General features: G+C 37.0%; 1 protein-coding gene across 3 annotated transcripts; it reads left to right on the top strand.

The window, feature by feature from the left end:
• Positions 1–4: 4 nt before the first annotated feature.
• On the top strand, positions 5–18065 carry LOC111331566 (diphthine methyl ester synthase). Of its 3 annotated transcripts, none has more exons than XM_022936699.2 (8): positions 5–237; positions 2350–2410; positions 6460–6523; positions 7799–7907; positions 9025–9121; positions 15360–15399; positions 16004–16107; positions 17708–18065. In XM_022936699.2, exons 1-8 carry the CDS (start codon positions 103–105, stop codon positions 17911–17913), a joined length of 816 nt encoding a protein of 271 aa, XP_022792434.2. In that variant the 5' UTR covers positions 5–102; the 3' UTR covers positions 17914–18065. The 3 variants fall into 3 exon arrangements, with proteins under 3 accessions (XP_022792434.2, XP_022792433.2, XP_088594678.1); XM_022936698.2 differs by having other exon boundaries at positions 8–237; positions 9025–9145; XM_088738552.1 differs by lacking the exon at positions 5–237 and adding an exon at positions 1849–2029 and having other exon boundaries at positions 9025–9145.
• The last annotated feature ends 1908 nt before the right edge of the window (positions 18066–19973 follow it).

Here is a 19973-nt window from a genome sequence, read left to right on the forward strand (position 1 = left end):
GGTTGAAGCCGCTGACTCTACCCAGGTTGCTCTCGTTTTAAAATTCCAACATGGCGGCGATGGCGGCTATATGCTGAGCAAGAGCAAGACAGTCTGCGAAAAATGCTGTACCTTGTGGGTCTTGGATTAGGAGATGCTAAGGATATCACCGTAAAAGGACTTGAAGTCGTCAAAAAGGCAGACTATGTATTTCTGGAGGCATATACATCAATTCTTTGTGTAGGAAAGGACGTATTGGTAAGTACACGTGCTTTACTAAAGTTACAACAATCAAAGATGTCATTTGCTCCGGTTAAACTTCAGTCCAGGACAAAATTATAAGGAAGAAATTATCCTTAAATAAAGGATTTCTTTCCATGAAGGAATCAGGCACTATGGTTTTTTTTTGAGATGAATCATGACCAAAGTTAGAGGTGATTAACATGAAACTTCTCCCTACAATATCCATGCATTATTCAGCAAACAGGCGATGAGAATACTAAAACTTATCAGGAAGAAGTTCTCACCTTGATTTAACACCAAATTCTTTTAACTAATTTAGAGGAAATGTGTAGCAGCCAGAGCAGAGAATTGACAATCAGATCTTAGAAGTTTAAAGGGTTTATTAATGGGGTTCTCAATAGAATTTTGTACATTCGTTGACATTTCTTAAGCTCTCTTAATCTTTATTCACCTACTGGGGTGGAATGATGGGAAGAATCTGGGGCAAGAGTACCATATAACCCCATACATTAATTATGCATTCAGTCTTTGTTCAATTAAAACAATAGCGATAACAATAGAACTCCGCAGAGACTAGTAGTCTTTGTTTTCAAAATTTGGATTTTTTTTCTAAGTCTTTTTTGAAACAGGGTAAATTTGGCGCGTTTTGGCTGTGCAAAACGGAAAACTCAAGTAATTTTCCAGAGGTTTTTAATTTTGAAATATAACTGAATGTTCAGTTTCGCTTTGAAAGCGTAAAATTGGCCGGAAAACAACGTTAAGTCTACGGTCAGGCTTTGAAGTTTGTCAATGCAAAGTTTAAATAAATGTTGTGTCTTACCTGTTCTTGTGGTTTTGGTTGATTCTTTCATTATCCTTTGGTGTCCTAGTGATGAAAATTGTTCGTGAAGGCCGGTGCATACAGCGATGCAGAGAAACCTTTGTATCTAGTCTTTCTGGACTTCACAAATTTGGGCGATATGTTCGATAATGTTTCCAAAGAGATCATTTCTGTAGTGCTGATGCCACATATATTCTCGTAGGTAGCCATCGAAAAGTCCTTTGGATGTTCCTGTTTGGGGCAAACCTCGCTTGATTCCCCACCATGTATTTTCGATACCCTGTGTGTGCGCACCGGTGAATTCCGGCGCATTGAAGCCATTCCATCGCAACCCTTTTTTGAACATCGCCACTCGTACCTGTCTCGTGATGAAGCACATCACGTCCAGCGAAGTTCATTGCTGCGCCCAGCTCGAGGACATTTTACCAACGTCACAAGCAGGTTGTGATCCTTACTCCACTGTATGCACCGGTTGTGATCTGATAATATTCGAGAAAGTCGAATAAAATTCAGTCTCCCCATCTCCGAGTTGTTGTTGTTGTTCTTCTTCTTCCTTCTATCTTCTTCTTTCATTGATGTTATTAGAAAGAGGTATGAATAAATTTTGTTTTCTATGTGGTATTTGGCCAATCGTAGAGAAGAATGCATTCTTTAGTGCAAAGGGGACCTTTGGTGCATTATATCAATGCACATATTGTTATGAACATTTTTTTACTGAAAGGTAAAAGAAAATGTAACTTTTGGAGAGGAACTCCTAACTGGTTTGCGTAGCATAGTGGTAAGGCTATGGTTTGATAATTGTCTGATAATAACGCGTTGTCTGAGGAGCGATGGTTCAAGGCTCAGCAGAACTGCCACGAAGGTAAAAAGGAAAGGAAAGAAAAAAAAAAACGAGAAGTTAGGAACGCAGGGGAGAAGGGAGAAGAACGTGAGAAAGGAATGGAGACGAAAAAGCTGCTTTCAATCAATTTCTCTTTTATTGAGGCAGTAAGTACTTATTAGTAATGTATATATGCTAAACCCGTGGGAATAGGTCATTGTCTTATAAACAATGGGGTGCATACATAATTAATGAAATTGAATGCATAATTAATGTTTGGGGTTATATGGTACTCTTTCCAAATCTGGAATTAACCACACAGTTTACAAATTAAGTTGGCAGATTCAAATGTCCCCCTCAAAACAAATTCAAGAAAATAAAACGATTAAAATTATATCCTCTCTAAATTCGCTGAGGGAAGGCATCAAATTGAGAGCAAACTAGCATTTTTTCAGCACACATATTGAATTTTTTTCGCTTTTTTTAGGAAGAATTTTATGGATGTAAAATCCAGTTAGCTGACAGAGAAACTGTGGAACAAAATTCAGGTGGGTAATTGTGTGAAATTGTATCATTTTTAGCCCTTAAATTACACTTTTAAAAAAGGAAAATTCCAGTTCTTGTGATTCTGGTCCCAGCTCTGGGACAATAATGAAAACACAGATTAATGGTGAGAAATCCAAGAAAAACCATCAAGGCTTGTAAGGGTGGGTTGCTTGACAAGTAGCTTAAAATCCATAAACCTAGACAACAGATATAGTAAATAGTGTGTGTCAAAAAGTTATTTTATAATCAATGGTTGGATTTGTAGTTGACAAGAATAGATATTCTCTCCATTATTGGCAGTAATATTGCAATCTGATTGGCCAGTTTTCCATTTTCTATAAGGGTACAGACAATGCTGCTGGTGTCATTGTGTCATGATTTTGGTCACGTAATTAAAAGAATCGTTTTATTTGATGTCAATATTGTGGTGTCCACAACATTTTGTCCACTGTCGTTGTCAATAAGAGTACAGACCATGCTAATCCACTATTGATTTGTTAATTTGCCTAAGACAACATCACAATTTAATGCTAAAAGATGGTCGCTAAACTTCTTCCATGATTGCACTTTACTCAACTGAAATTCATAATAAAAGGGTTGCGAGAAACTGTCAGGAAAACCTTCTAAATAACTCTTTACACCCTAACATCAGTATGGATATTCTCCATACTGTTCTCTATACATCTGCTAGGGTGCTGACAAGGAGAAATTGTTTAACAATCAAGAGTTTCCTTAGTTGCTACAAGACTATTCATGGTCTTAATGGCCTCAACTGTAATAATTTATTTGAATTTAATAGTTATGGTAAAACAAGATCAAACCATTCATTTAAGTTAAGACAGCCATTAGCTAGAGTAAATTGTTTTTTGCACTCATTCTTTGTTAGAGTTGTGAAACAGTACAGGGCTTGACACTAATGGTAGCCAACTAGCCACAGACTAGTAGAAATTCACTTTTGGCTATTGGTTTTCAGTTTCCACTAGCCAGTTTGGCAAGTAAACAGACTGAAATTGTCGTAACATCTAAAAACATCCAAGATGTCACTAGTCACTTGGCTAGTAAGTTGAAAAGTTAGTGTCGAGCCCTGCAGTGGAATGCTCTTCCTAAAGAGATAGTGTACGAACAGGATTTTAACATTTTTCGTAGTAAACTTAGAAATTATTGTAAAATTTTGTAAAATATGTCTATATATATATATATTGTGGGAGGAAAAAGACAAGTAAACTACAAGTTCATCCCTTGTAGATGACCTTGTAGTTTACTTGTCTTTTTCCTCCCACAATATATACTTCGCTCTACTTCTATGTATTGAGCACTGTTCTACGAAAATCAATTCACACTTTATATATAGATAGATAGATAGATAGATAGATATATATAGAAAATTTATTCTATTTATATTTAACAATTATTCGCCAAAGGCGAGGTGAATATCGTTAAATAATCCCCGAGACGAAGTCGAGGGGATTATTTGACAACATTCACCGAACCTGAGGCAAATAATTGTTTTAGTATAATTTCAGAGCTGAACAACAGAGAAATTTCTAAAATCATAACATTTTAGTAACTTTTATTAACATTTTATTTTAACATTTTATATAAACCGCGTGGAGTGGTTTATATAGCGTCATATAAGGAACTGCTCGACCAATCAGATTGCTGGAAACTCTTTGCTCAGCTCTGAAATTATACTAAATATATATATATATATATATACTGCAGACAGTGCACACTGTTTCGACCTATGTGGGTCTCATCAGTGCAGTGCAGACACTGGGCCAAGCTCTGGAATAAACCATTGCCTGGGCGCTACACTTGTGGGACCAAGTGCAGACACGTTGCCATGCGAGAGTGCTCAAATCACAACTAAGGTGATGAGCTTCGCCCGAAGGCTAAGTGCATGGCAACCCCAGTGTAGAGTGCTCAATCGCAAGGTAGCCAAAAGGCAAAGCCAAGCGAGAGCTATCTATTTATTCTATTTATATATATATATATATATATATATATATAGGAAGTCTGCAAGTCGATTTTCGCGTGGAACAGTGCTCAATACGTTGAAGCAGAGCAGAATAAATATTATGAGAGGAAAAAAGGACGTAACTACATTTCCCGACAAGCCTGTTTCGTGAATCGCTTCACTCTTCAGGGGTTTCTGAAGAGTGAAGCGATTCACGAAACAGGCTTGTCGGGAAATGTAGTTACGTCCTTTTTTCCTCTCATAATATTTATATATATATATATATATAAATAGAATAAATGTTTGAAAAGAAAATTTGCCCTGAGTGGGATTTGAACCCACGTCCCCCTGTTACTAGTCAGGTGTGATGACCACTACACTATCAGGAAAACCATGCTGGCAACGCGGCAATCGAAGATGTGATTTACGTGATCGGAGACGTGGTCTCCTGGGAAACTTAATTTTCAAGGTGACAGGGTAGGGGAAGCCTATAACCCCATATGGAACCCAACTAAGGATCTATTAAAGATACACAACCGAAGTCAACTTAGGGGATGACAAAGGAGGATCCAATTATGGATACAAGCTAATTTCAATTAAACAAATTCTGTATACGAGGGAAACCCTGACCCTGCACAACCCAAACAATCATACTTAAATAGAATAAATGTTTCTTTTCAAACATTTATTCTATTTAAGTATGATTGTCTGGCGTGTACAGGGTCAGGGTTTCCCTCGTATACAGAATATATATATATTGGGGTGACCGTCTCGGTTCTCCCCCATCCTAGCATCAGCACTGCACTGATGAGGCCCAGAAGGCCGAAACAGTACTGTCTGCAGTTAGATATAGCTCTTTGGCATACAAAGCTTTGCTTTCATGTCCAAATTGAGCACTCTATCTAGGATGAGTCATTGCTGTTGCAATTGCGCAGGCTCGCTCGTTTACTCTAGTTTGAGCACTCTGGCATGGCTTAGACAATACCACAAAGGTTGGGTCGTTTGGGGTGACCGTCTTGGTTTCCCCCCACCCTAGCATCAGCACTGCACTGATGAGGCCCAGAAGGCCGAAACAGTACTGTCTGCAGTTAGATATAGCTCTGTCATACAAAGCTTTGCTTTCATGTCCAAATTGAGCACTCTATCCAGGATGAGTCATTGCTGTTGCAATTGCGCATGCTCGCTAGTTTACTCTAGTTTGAGCACTCTGGCATGGCGTAGACGATACCACAAAGGTTGGGTCGTTTGGGGCGACTGTCTCGGTTCTCCCCCATCCTAGCATCAGCACTGCACTGATGAGGCCCAGAAGGCTGAAACAGTACTGTCTGCAGTTATAACTGCAGACAGAACTGTTTCGGCCCTCTGGGCCTCATCAGTGCAGTGCTGATGCTGGGATGGGGGAGAACTAATATGGTTACCCCGTATGATCCCATATTTGTGGTATCATCTAAGCCATGCCAGAGTGCTCAAACTAGAAAAGCCCAGTGAGCTATGTGCAATGCTAGCGGCGATGACTCATCCCACAGTGCTCTATTTCTTAATGACTCTTAAATTTTACGTTGTAGTGTGTATATTTTATATTTTATGTAGGGAGCGTCCTCAATAGGGATAACCTCAGACGCTTCCTTTTATGTATGCACAGAATAAAATTGATTGATTTGATTTGATGATCATTTCCTTTATTCTACAAACGCCAATGTGTGATTAATGGTTGATTTTGTAAGGAGAAAATTGGATGCTAGTTGTTGAGTTGTGACGACGATAAACCACAGAGCTCTGGGTTAAAACTGCAACAAGACTTTTTAATGATGAGTTGGGGTTTTTCAAGTTACATCAGTGGCCAGTGCCGCGTGGCACGACGGATTATGTGACTTTCTGATCACATGACTACAGTCACATGTGTCACGCCACGCTAGTCACACTAAGGGCTTAAAGGGTTAAAAATGACAGAGTTTAATTGTGATGAACCAACAGTCTTTCTCATCCCATTCTAGTTATTACATAGAAAGCCATGGTGTAAGGTCTTATATGATATTAGATTCATTTGATTATGATTTCTAAAAGATTAAATGATATGACCTGTTCATTCCTTAGATCTCATTCTGGAGCATGCCAAGGAGAAAGATGTTGCTTTCTTGGTTGTTGGAGATCCCTTTGGGTAAGAAACGGCCAGCTTAATTGAGTTTAATTGCTTACAGTAATGTAGTATACCTTTTGAGCAGAGTCCAGGGTTTTCCTTTTCAAAGAAAGTTGAAGTTGGATGAAAGGGAAGCAGGCGGAGACAATTTGGTCGCGTAGCGCCCAACCTGAGTGCTGAAGGCATGAACAACTAGGGGGGTCCTGGGGCATGTCCCCCCGGGAAATTTTGAAAGTTTGAGTGCTCTGAGACGCAATCTGGTGCATTTTGGGTGCTTAAATTAAGGAAATGAACAGGCTTAACAACACAAGAAATGACAATGTATTTGATAAAATGCAGCCCTTTTCTGGCATGTTGATTGGCAGTACCGGGCACATTACTTATAAATATTAGTGTAAAACAAAACTCGAATCAATCTGGAAGAATTTCACATAAAGATGTATTGACACAGAAATCAAAGGTAAACAAAATTACGAACATCACAGAAAATATTTCGCAATTGCATCCCGCACGATCGGCTGAGACTTACTTTACTTCGGACTCGACCCAAGATAATATTTGTTATGCTTTCGCTTAGTGAGAATAAGTAGTTCCTAGTTAAAGTATATCTGTTCCAACTAAAACAGTTAAAAGTGGATAAATCAGGAAGATAATTGACCTTTCAAATAGTAATTTATTTAAATGCAAAAATAGAATAATTTACACATCTTGAAGCTTGAAGGGATGCCAGTGATACATGACTTGACCACACAAACTTGTACTGAATGTCTCGTACCAGTGCACGCATAAAAATTCTTCTTTGTTTTTTGTTGAAATATGTACTTTTCATCGATTTCTGTTCCTTATACATCATTGTCAGACAACATACAAAGTGTTTATTATTTATCTAAAATATTTAAATTTATATAACAGCAAGGACTCTTTTAGTTGCCAGCGATGGAGCCGTTCGCAGGTGGCGAAAATCTCCGGTCGCTGGTCAAAAAGGAAAACTCTAAGAGGCGGTGTATTATTATTTAATTTGTAGGTGATATTTACTGTAAATATGGCCTGCAAATTTTCTTCTAAAATAATTGTTTTGTTTAGTTTTTTTTTTATTCCATCTAGATGTAATAATGAAACTTGAGGTGTATTTATTCACTCAAGTCCAGGATCAAGTTAAAGACCCAGTTCATTAGGACTTTTTGCTGAGATACAGAATCAGAAGGCCTGAGGTTTCATTGTTCATGGAGACTCAGGATTTTTTCTTTGTGCTGTGCTGATAACAAAAGGGAAAAACATTTTATAATTTTTTCTAAGGGCTACTACCCACACAGACCTGGTACTGCGAGCCCACCAGATGAACATTCGATATCAAGTGATTCATAATGCTTCTATTATGAATGCAGTAGGATGCTGTGGACTTCAGGTAATATTATCACAAAGTTTTGATTTACCAATTAGGATGTGGTACTGTATGCATAGTAAATTAAAGTAGTTTAGTGTTCAAAATAGAGAAACGCCAATAAGAGTTAATCTTCTTTATTTGCAAACCACAACAACACTTGAATAACAACTCTTTGCTGAAAGGCATGTGTTTACACTACCATTAGGGGGAATTGTGAAATCCTTCTCTAAGACCTAAATGTCAAACAATAACTCGAGAATATTCTAGAACTTGATCGTCCTGCAACAACTTTAAGGATTGGTGGGGGTCATCACTGTAGTCTTTGTCATTATATTCTCCATCTTCGCAGTTCAATCGCTGTAAATAATTGTGATATTTTGGCAGAATTCTACCTGATTAGGCTCTTTTAAAGAGAAATCAGATTTACTTGATTGATATTTTCATTCAGATTAATGCCTGCAAACTGTAAAATTTGACTGTTTTGACAATTGACTAAGGTGTCTTCTAGCTCCAAGGTAGGACAACCATGCCTTCAAAGGTTGGAATGGCTCTATAATATTATGGTAGGAAAAAAATACATCATGTGCACTCATTCAAGGGAATGGGTGATAAATATTTTTGAAAAATAAACTAAAATTTATTTGTGCACGATCCTTGATCCTTGCAGTAAAGAGCACTATTTAAGCAATAGTGGAAATCAGACCTGAAAAAAATTCAGGCCTGTACGGGATTTAAACCACTGACCTCTGCGATACTAGTGCAGTGCTCTACCAATTGAACTAACAACTGGGAGCAGGTCATCAAATTAATTTGACATAAACCTGCAAGATGATAAATCAAACACAACGAATATATGAAATACATCTATCTGAACTGCAGTTATAGAAACGTATTTCTGCACAATCCTCGCAGTAAAGAGCACTATTTAAGCAATAGTGAAAATCAGACCTGACTTTTTCAGGTCTGATTTTCACTATTGCTTATATAGTGCTCTTTACTGCGAGGATCGTGCACAAATATGTTTCTATAACTGCAGTTCAAATATATGAAACTAAAATTTATCCATACAGTAAGGAGAAATTCTGTCTCGGTTAATGCAAAAACATTGATTATTAACATTGCAAACTTTTCATTTCAGTTATACAACTTTGGAGAGACAGTATCCATTGTACTTTGGACTGACAACTGGAAACCGGACAGTTTTTATGATAAGATTGCAAGCAACAGAAAACAAGGTCTTCATACGCTTTGTTTGTTAGGTAAATTCTCACTGTGAACCCTCTACACCCTAACAATAGTGTGCATATTCTCCATACTGTTCTCTATGCATTTCCTAAGATGCTGACTGGGGAAATTTGTTGTACAATCAAGAGCTGCTTTAGCTGTTGATCATTTCCTTTATTCTTGCAACATTAAAGTGCTACTGTGACGAAATTTTTGCATTTTATTTTCCCAATTTTCTGGTGTTAACTTCACATTTAGACCCTAAACTATAAGAATAAGTGTAAGTTTCTCAGATTTGATTCCTTAAAAACAGCGCCACGAAGACATCAAAAATTCTTCCGCCATTGCTCAAATAACACACTGGAGAGCCCGCGAAAATAACTACAGGGGTTTTAGGTTTGACATCATCAACTCACTTCGACAACGTCGCGAAGGCATGCTTTTACAAGAAATATGCAAAAGAAAGCCGAGGAACAATTATTTTGAATTTTATTCCTTCTTTCCTGCGGAACCAGAAAAACAAGGGCGGTCACGCGCTTTTCGGATCCGCAGTCTTGGCCATTTTCATGCTGTTTAATGGTCTAATTCTTCAAGCGGACCAACTCGAGGATTGTGTGAACACAAGAGGAAAAATTTTGCCATCTTGGATGCTGGGACCACTCATTTTTTGTCATGAAAACCTGACCTTTCCACTTGGAGATTATTGCTTCACCGACTCCTTGGAAATTTGCATTTCATCACCGACTGTCCCTGGAGACCCTATGTTGGCTCTGGCTCAAAAACAATCAGCACGTTTTGCTTCTTACAACACCTTTCCACTTGGAGATTATTGTTCCACCGACTCCTTGGAAATTTTCATTCTATCACAGGCTATCCTTGGAGACCATATGCTGGCCTTGGCTCTAAAACAATCAGCACCTTTTGCTTCTAACTTGGGAAAAGAACGCTATTTTGAAATCGGTGTATTCGGTGACGATATACTCCCGTTATCTGGAAAGAAACCACCATTTTACGACCATGAAATTCTTCATTACGATCGCGATCCTGCATATACCTACAAACATCGTATAAATCCAGCATATACTTACAAACATCGTACTAATTCCTGGTCATTTATAAGAATCAAGAGGATTAGATTTCTACGCAGGAGAATTACGTACTCGTCTAACTGTCATGCTTCCTTTAATCCTGTTATAATCTCATTTTTGTTGGTTTGCTGTGGGGATATTGAGACCCATCCTGGGCCTAAATCAACATCATCTGATGACTTTGACTACTTTAACCTACATCTTGGTCATAAAGGCATACGCTTTGGTTCTTGGAATGTCAACAGGCTTACGACTACAAAACTAGAACAAATAAAATTGTTCCTTCTTAATGAAGATGGTCGACCACGTTTGGATATTTTATCAATCAATGAGACGTTTTTGAAACCGCTCCTCTCAGATTGTCTATACTCAGTCCCTGGTTTTACAGTGCACCGAAAGGATCGGATGGGCCTGAAATATGGTGGTGGGGTTCTAATTTATGTGAATGACGATCTGAAACATCGAAGGAGAGTCGACATTGAGCATAATAATATAGAAGCATTGTGGTTGGAAGTCCTTCCATTCAAATCTAACCGTCCCATTTTATTCGCCGGCATTTACAGACCTCCTTCAACTAATTTATCAGAGGATGAGGCCATCGAGAATATGTTGGAATCAGTTTATCTATTAAATTTAGAAACCATCATTACTGGCGATATCAACATTAATTTTATTTCTCCGGCGTACAAGAAACATCCCTTGGGACGTGCCTTTTCTAACATGAATTTCAAACAGCTTATTACTGAAGTTACTCGACCATCAAGCGGAACCTGTCTTGACTTTGTATTGTCAAATTTTCCTGAAAGAATTAAGTCTATTGTCGTCAAAAACAATGGGCTGTCAGATCATTTGCCTGTATTTGGAGTTCGTTTATATGAGGATAACGCCAAGCGTCAAAATAAATCTCTAACGATTCATTATCGTAATACGAAGCATTTTGACAAATCCGCCTTCGTTTCCGACCTCCAAGAAGTTCCTTGGAATACTGCATTTGTTTTTGACAATTTAACTGATATCTTAAATGCATGGATGGGTCTGTTCAATAACATCTTGGATGCCCACTGTCCGTGGCGAGCAAAAAAAGTAGCCAAACAAAATCAAGCTCCATGGATGACTGTGAATATTTTACAAGCGCTTCGCAGAAGGGATTCTTTACTACGTAAAGCAAGGCAAAGTCTTTGTGTCACGGATTGGAACTGCTTCAAAATTGCGAGGAATAAAGTTGTAAACATGATTCGCAGTGCGAAATATAAATACTATAACACCTGTTTCAACAACAACAAGGGAAACTCTAAAAAGATCTGGAAAACCATAAAATCGCTAATGGGCGATGTATCAAAATCAGTTGAGACGCCAAATGTTGTTTTGGCTGAAAAGTTTAATGATCACTTCACTTCAATTGCTGATTCACTGAGGAATCTACTACCTAATGTACCTTATTGCAATTCAAAGGTTGAAAACTTTGTTTGTTCAAGAAAAGATCCGGATGTTCTTTTCAATATTCCTCCTGTTACTAAAGATTTTGTGCTGGGTGCTCTGTTAGGACTCAAAACAAACAAAGCTATGGGTATTGACAAGATAAGTGCAAGATATCTGAAAATAGCAGGACCAGCTATTGCTTATTCAATTACTCAAATCTTGAATATTTCAATTAATTCTGGTGTATTCCCTGATTGTTGGAAGATAGCGAAAGTCATTCCGTTGTTTAAATCTGGGGACCGTGAGGATCCGGACAATTATCGACCCATTTCGATATTACCAGTTTTGTCAAAGATTCTGGAACGTCATATACACGATCATCTCTATAATTACTTATGTGAAAACAATCTATTGTACCCTTTACAGTCAGGTTTTCGGAAACACCATGGAACAGACACTGCTCTTATACGAGTCATAGACAATTTGTTATTTAATCTAGACAATGATCAAGTCAGTGGTCTTCTTTTAGTTGATTACAGGAAAGCTTTTGATATGGTTGACCGTGAAATTCTTTTGCAAAAGCTGAATGCCTATGGTCTAACTCCAGTTGCACGTAAATGGTTTAGTTCATACTTGACTGATAGACATCAATTTATTGCTCTCGATAATGTGACATCTGACTCTGCTCTTGTGAGGCATGGTGTTCCACAGGGTAGTATCCTTGGCCCTTTACTTTTTGTCATTTATATCAATGATTTGCCTCTACATGTTAATGGTGCTGACCTGGATCTCTATGCTGATGACACCACACTGACATTATCGGCAGATATCTCAGCGGTTGATTCTCTACAAGATTCACTAGCTGCTTCTTTGAAGGAAATTGAATGCTGGACGCACACCAATAAACTTCCTCTCAATGAAAAAAAGACTAAAACACTACTGGTCACAGGCAAACGCCTTGGGAAGAAACTTCCAGATGGTTATAATTTATCTCTTAAAACTATGAATGGTGTATCATTGGAACAAGTACCCTCAGCTAAACTTCTTGGTATAGACATTGACCACGATTTATCAATGAACACTTATGTTGACAGACTGTGCAAAAAAATTTCACAAAGAATTGGAATTTTGAATAAGATCAAACTTTGTTTACCATTTAACCAAAGACTTTTATTTTATAATAGTTTGATTAAGCCATTATTTGATTATGCCAATGTTGCATGGCAGTCACTTTGCTCTAATGAATCTCTTTTAAGAATACTTAGGCTACAAAAGAGAGCTGCTAGGGTTTTATTAGATGCTGAACCACGTAGTTCATCAGTTATGCTATTCAATCGTTTAAAGTGGATACCATTTTATAACTCTACTAAGATAGCTAAATGTTCAATACTATTTAAAAGGATTAATTATTGTGTACCTAATTATCTTAATGATAGCTTAAGATTATTAAGTTCAGTACATTCACGCAACACTAGATTTTGTAAATACAACTTTTTATTACCTAAGTTTAAAAGGGCTAGGGAAGGAGGGAAAACTTTTCTAGTTTCTGCCATAAAATTATGGAATCAGTTAAAGCCTGAATTAAAAAAGTCTAATACACTTAAGGCCTTTAAAGACAACGTATTTAAATATTATTATGATGACAAATCATGCTTAGCTCATTTTAATCGGTAAATTTTATTGATAGTAGTTTTATTTATTCTTACTTGTTTATATTATCTTGTATTATATATTTTATTAGTTAAATATTATTTGTAATTAGCTAAATTTCTATTTATATTTGTAATCTTTTTTTTTTTTTTTTTTTTTTTTTTTTTTTCTTCAATATATTAATGATTCTATTGTATTTATATATTTATTGTAATTAAGAGGACCACAAGTTTATTAGTGTTTGTGCACTATCACGTGCTATCCTCAATAAATAAAGTCTTACATACATACATCTCGGCATACCAAATTAGCCACGTTTGTTGAGTCGTTGACGTCACTTCTGTTCTCGACCCAGTTTCTTCTTCTTCGCACAGAGTTCTGTAGTTCGAAGAATGGCGGCCGTTTAGATCACAAATCTACAGGGAAATTAATATTACTTCTCTATGGAGTTTTGCCTTAAGCTTTGGCAAATTTGTTACTTAGGGTAAGTACTTTCAACCTCTGAGGAGAAAAGAAAAGGTGCATTTTTGGTCGCAGTAGCACTTTAATATTTGATTCAGTTGTGGTTTTGAAATGAGAAATACCAGTAGATGCAAGTCTTAAAGTGTCAACATTCCTTTTTCATTTTCACGAAACATTTTTGTGCTTGGAAAAAACCTAAACTCTATTACATTTCTTCTTGGTGATGAAGATTTTTTTCTATTCTTGTGTAGATAAGGCAAGAATGTCTTTTTTTAAATTTATTCTTGGTGATATTTTTGTAGCATTATGGAAGATATTTATCACGGGTCAAACTTTGAGTCTTTTGCAAAAAAAAAATTACAATGTTTTTAGCTTGGTTGTAGAACGTACTTATTGACTGAGTTGGCTCAAGGTCATAACATACAGACCAAGCATAGCAAGGGGTATGCATCATGACCTAGAACCAAATACTTTCCCTTTCTAGCCTGACTTATTTCAGTCCACATGTATTTTATCATGTGACCAGTGCTCTTTTTTTTTTTTTTTCCTTTCTCTTTCTTTTTTTTATTTGTATCCTGCAGGGCAGTATGGCTTTTCTGACCCTGCTAACAACAATGCGTACAACCCTCATGTTTTTTAATAAAAGTGTGCTCTAAGGCACAAGGTTATTGAATTGGAACTTTTATTCTGTACTCTCACTTAAACCCTCCAACTCTGAAAAATTGACTGACGTGTAACTTCTTGTTACAATTCATTCAAATATGTTGTCTTGCAAACAGACTGTGAAAAACAGACAGGTTTATCAGCTAGAGGATGTTACCTTGATATAGCACCAAATTCTCTTGTCCTATCCACAAGGACATGTGTGGTAGCAGCAGGAAGAGTTACCAATTGTATACATACATACATTCATTCATTCATTCATACACACACACACACACACACACACACACACACACACACACACACACACACAGACACACACACATACATACATACATACACACACACATACATACATACATTCATTCATTCATACACACACACACACACATACATACATACATTCATACATACATACATACATACACACACACATACATACATACAAACAAACAAACAAAGGTCAGTTGACCACTCCCTATGGGGGCTTTTCAGGGCCAATTCCAACCCATCCCACCCCAGGGGAGGACATCCACGACACAGTAATGTCGTGCATAGGAAATTAACGTCTCCAACCCCTAACCCTGCAGGAGATGGGGCCTACGGTTTATTCGTCCTTATCCGAGAAGACTAGAATATCTATCCATTTCTTGATTATAGAAAGGTAGCAAATTCTTCTCAGTTATTTTAAGATCATGAGTATTGGGAGTTACCCTTTAACTGCCAAGATTTTATTCTTAATTCTCCCCTCAAGCTGCTACACATTTTCTTTGGAAGTAAGTTGCAAGAATTTGGTGTTAGATCAAGATAACTACTTCTACCAGATAGCTTTGAGTATTCTCATTATTCTTTTGTTGGCTAATGTATGAATGTTGTTTGGAGAAGTTACATGCTAATCACTTCCATGGGTTTAAGGTTAATGGGTTTGTTTTTCTTTGACTTATGTCTGTGGTTCTCTTTTATGCAGACATTAAAGTAAAGGAACAGTCCTTGGAAAATTTAATGCGGTATGTCAACACTCTACATCCTAACATCATCGTGTATATTCTCCATACAGTTTTTTAATAAATTTCCTGTGGTAATGACAAGGTGAATTTAGTTTAAAAAAATCAGGAGCTTGTCAAGTTTACAATCATTTTCTCAATTCCATGAGCCTAATGTTTGATTAAGTAGCAATACCCTGGTAAGAAATTTGATGTTAGTTACCCTTGTGCGTTACAGCATTAATGCAGGAAATGGTTGTAACTTAACCCTTTAACTCCCAAGATCTGATTATGAATTCTCTCCTCTAGCTGATACACATTTTCTTGTAAATTGGTTATGAGAATTTGGTGTTCAATCAAGGTAACAACTTCTACCTGATAAGTTTGTGGATTCTCATTACCTGTTTGCTGGATCATGTATGGTTATTATAGAGAGAAGTTACATGTTGATCACTTCTGGGAGCCAAAGGGTTAAGAGAGGTAGTTACTACAGTGGTCTGGCTGTTTCTTCAGATTTGATCACCAAACTTTTTCCTACTATACTTGGGGGTTATCGAAGCTTCAAATTGATTGGAACGCATTGACTGCAATTGCTCTTTATTCCTAACTACCACTTCTTTATTTTTAGGGGGAGAAAGGTTTATGAACCTCCACGCTACATGAGTGTGAATGAAGCAGTAAGTCAGTTATTAGAAGTAGTGAGGAACAGAGATTTGCAAGGAGAACCACCAGGTGGGATATCTTAACCCTTACAGCTACTACACATTTCCTTGTAAATTAGTACACAAATTTGGTGTTAGATCACAGTAACAACTTCTACCTGATAAATTTGAGTATTCTCATTACCTGTTTGCTGGATAATGTATGGATATTGCAGGGAGAAGTTACATTTTAATCACTTCTTGGAGTTAAAGGGTAGGGCACTTTGACCTCAGAGGTATTCCAACACAATCTTCTTCATACCCTTAGGGTTGCCAGTCCAAGAAGTTTGATTAGTTTTGATCTGTTGATGACAATTGCTCATTCTTTTAAGCTGATTAGTTGCTTTTTCTGTGATTTTTTTTTTTGGCTCTTACCCTCTTGCTTTCAAGATCTCATTAATAATTCTCCTGACTGTTTTTATACAAGTATGGAGAATTTGGCATTGGGTCAACTAATAATTCCCAATTGATATTTTTCTTTATTCTCATCACTTGTCTGCTTGATATTGTATTGATATTGTAAGGAGAAAATCTGTCTTGGTCACTCCTGGGAGTTAAAGCATTAAGACTTAGATTGCGTGAGTCAGTTTTGATGGCTTAGTTTTGATCTACAGGAAATTTTTTGAACCTGGGGTTACCTGTGATATTGTAGTCTGATTGTTTGGATAAGTGTAGTCCTTAGAAGAAATATTGTAGATTGTGGTGACTGACGTTTCGACAACCTGAGCAGAAGTCATTATCAGAGTCAAGTGAATAGTTGTCATTCAAATGTACATGAACCAGACTCATTACGTTCAATTGACAAAAGCAATTCTCTTGACTCTGATGATTTCTTTTGCTTGGGTTGTCAAAACATTGGTCACCACTACTTACTATAGTCCTTCTCAGGTTTACACACACCTAGACGATCAGACTACACTAGTTTTGATCAGTGAGAGTGACATTCAGTTCAGTTTGTTTGTTATTTTACTGTCAAACTGACAAACCACACAGAACAACCTAACCATGTTTCTGTGTCCAAACCATTTACTGTTAAGTGTTCAAACTACTGTGAATATCTGAATAATATTTATTATAACTGCAGAGAAATTAAATGAATACGAGAGTGATCTTTCCTGTAATGAAAACTACTCAAGCAGTAGTGAAAGTAAACCCTGAAAAAAAAATCAGGCTTGTACAAGAGTTGAACATAATGTTCTAAGTAATGCTGGTTCAGTGCTCTGCTAGTTGAGCTAACAAGCCAACTGGGAGCTGTTCAATTGGTTGGTTCCTAATGAAATAATAATAAATAATAATAATTTATTTCTTATATAGTGCTATTTACAATAACAGATCAATAGCGCTTTACAACTGAATCCATGTGATGCTGAATGAACGATTGCGAATATATGAATATCTTATGTTTGAACTGCAGATTAATAAATGGAGATAGACAAGAGCGATCTTTCCAGTTTAGGAGAGAATTTAATTCCTTACTACGAAGATCACTCGTCTTTATTTTTAGTGATCATTATGATTTAGTTTCTCTCTTTACGACACTGCCATGGTGACAGCTTTTCAGCATGTGTTAAGTTTTAACTGTTCATTTGTGTTCTCATGTTGGTTATACCCTATTGTTTTTTTTTTGGTAGCCTACACAGATGACACTATTGCTGTGGGCCTGGCACGAATTGGCTCAGCCAATCAGCAGATAGTTTGTGGCAGCATGAAGGAGCTCTTATCGCATGATGTTGGGCCACCTTTGCACTCGCTTGTTATACCTGGACATTTGCATTTCATTGAAAAAGACATGTTAAGGATATTTGCATTGAATCCCACTATATTGGACGAGAGCTGACATCCAAAACAAGACTTAGACTAATACCAATTGGAACACAGAAGTGTACAGTTAAAAAAGTAGAAATGAAATGTTGTGTGAAGTGTTGCAAAAAATAGTCCATCTTAACCATTCAGAATTTATATATATGAATGAATGAATTCCTTATATTTTTTGCACCCTTTCTATACAATATTCAAAGGCGCAGTACCCCCCTTCAATTTGATAGACACTACACAAAGATAGACCACAACACCGGGCACTAGGTGCCCTACTCTTTTCAAACAGTGTGTGGGTTCTTTAACGTCCCACAAATTTTTTTATCACATTCAAGGGCTTGTGAGACAGGATCTCCATTTATCGTCCCTATCCAAGAAGACTAGAACGTCTAACCATTTGCAGATATTATTACAAAGGCAGCACTTTCTTCTCAGTTATTTAAAGACCCCGAGTGTTGGTCCTGCCAGATTTGAACTCATGACCTCCCACACAACAGTCCGGCACTCTACCAATTGAGCTAACCGGGATGCGGTTATAGTGATATAGAAATATCAATAAGGGATTATTTGTTGATCCATTACCAAATTCTCCAATCTAATATCTTAAGAATTATGTAGTGGACAGTAAGGAGAATTGCTAATGAGATCTTCGAGTAAAAGGGTTCCAAGTAGTTCCTGTGCAATGTTGTGTCTATTGAATATTTTAAGAGGAACTTGGATGCAAAAGTTTGGTTGCAAATGGGCAATAGGCATTTTTAAGGAATTTATTTCCACTCGTGTTGTTGGTCTCTAATTAACCTCGAAGAGTAAAATATAAAAGTTAATATTGCAATATCACTCGTGGATTTACGAAGCATAGGAAAGAGTGGTGCAGGGACTCGATATGCAAATTTTGTGTCAGGGGAGGCATGCATATTAATAAAAATAGCCAACCTGTTGTTTAATATGGCAAATCAATTGAAGAGGACTTTAATATTGAGGGGATGAAGGCTTAGGTCCCTACCACTCTGCTGTGTCTTAGTTGAAAATGCATACTTTTTGATGTGTTTTTGCTGGTCATCTATATGAAAACCCCTAAAAATGTTGATGAAAATGGAGAATTTTGAAAACAGTTTCAAATAATGACTGGTCCCTAAGTTGGTAGTAATATTCCATCTTTCTGATCCCAAACACTATAATTGATGGTTGTCACAAGTTATTAACTTTTCAATTTTGCATATTACATTTCTAGTGTTTGGATTGGTTCACTCAACTCTGGTCATGACTTCATATTCTGAATCACTTTGTTTGGAAATGCAATGTGCCAAATGTTAGAGAGCTGAAAAAAGACTCCAAACATCCAAATGTTCAGGATTTAATGAAATTTAAGAAAATGATTATTCCATGCACACTTGTTGGTAATAGCCAACTCTGCACAATGCACCTCGTTCTCTATTCACCATCTCATATCCAACATGCGTTCATGCATTATTTTGTAAATTATTATATGTTGTAGCCAGTTGGAGAGGTTGGATTGGTGAAAAAGAGAGAGGAGGATCTTACTGCTCGAGGCTAAGCATTTTTGGCTTAAAAACTGTCAAGTTCCAAAATTTGAATCACCCTCACAAGGAGAATTTGTTGCACAATCATGAGCCTCTAAAGTTGGTAATCATTGCCAGCTGTGATACTGTTGGGAAAAATCAAACGCTTGTCACTCTTATGGGTAACAAAATTAATAACAAGAGTTAGTTGAGTAACAAGAAACTAATATCATATTTAGATCCTACCGTGTGACTGAAATGTAGGGACTCTACCACCATTTGGCCGTGGAAGGTCTGGGTATGAGGGTGACCCCCAAATATGGTGCTGCTTAATGCAGGTTTCACTGTACTTGCAAAAGCAAAAAAAAAGTTTAGTCCAGAAGCCTTAATGTTTTTGATTATTTGTTAAGGCCTTCATCCATGAGCAATCATATCGCATAATTCAACATTTTTGTAGATGCCACTTTCGGGTAGCATGACCCACCTACCTAGCTACAATTTTGATTGTATCATTAATGCTTGAATGCAAACAGATCTAAAAAGAAAAGAGTGCCTGAAGTTG

This window comes from Stylophora pistillata, chromosome 11, assembly GCF_964205215.1.
Source record: "Stylophora pistillata chromosome 11, jaStyPist1.2, whole genome shotgun sequence".
Classification (NCBI taxonomy): domain Eukaryota; kingdom Metazoa; phylum Cnidaria; class Anthozoa; order Scleractinia; family Pocilloporidae; genus Stylophora; species Stylophora pistillata.

Excerpts from the sequence above, each read along its gene's own strand:
- LOC111331566 (XM_022936698.2), top strand. The coding sequence starts at position 103 with ATGCTGTACCTTGTGGGTCTTGGATTAGGAGATGCTAAGGATATCACC. Across the intron at positions 2,411-6,459 it reads AACTGTGGAACAAAATTCAG|ATCTCATTCTGGAGCATGCC; the intron begins GTGGGTAATTGT and ends TTCATTCCTTAG. Across the intron at positions 15,400-16,003 it reads TCCTTGGAAAATTTAATGCG|GGGGAGAAAGGTTTATGAAC; the intron begins GTATGTCAACAC and ends CTTTATTTTTAG.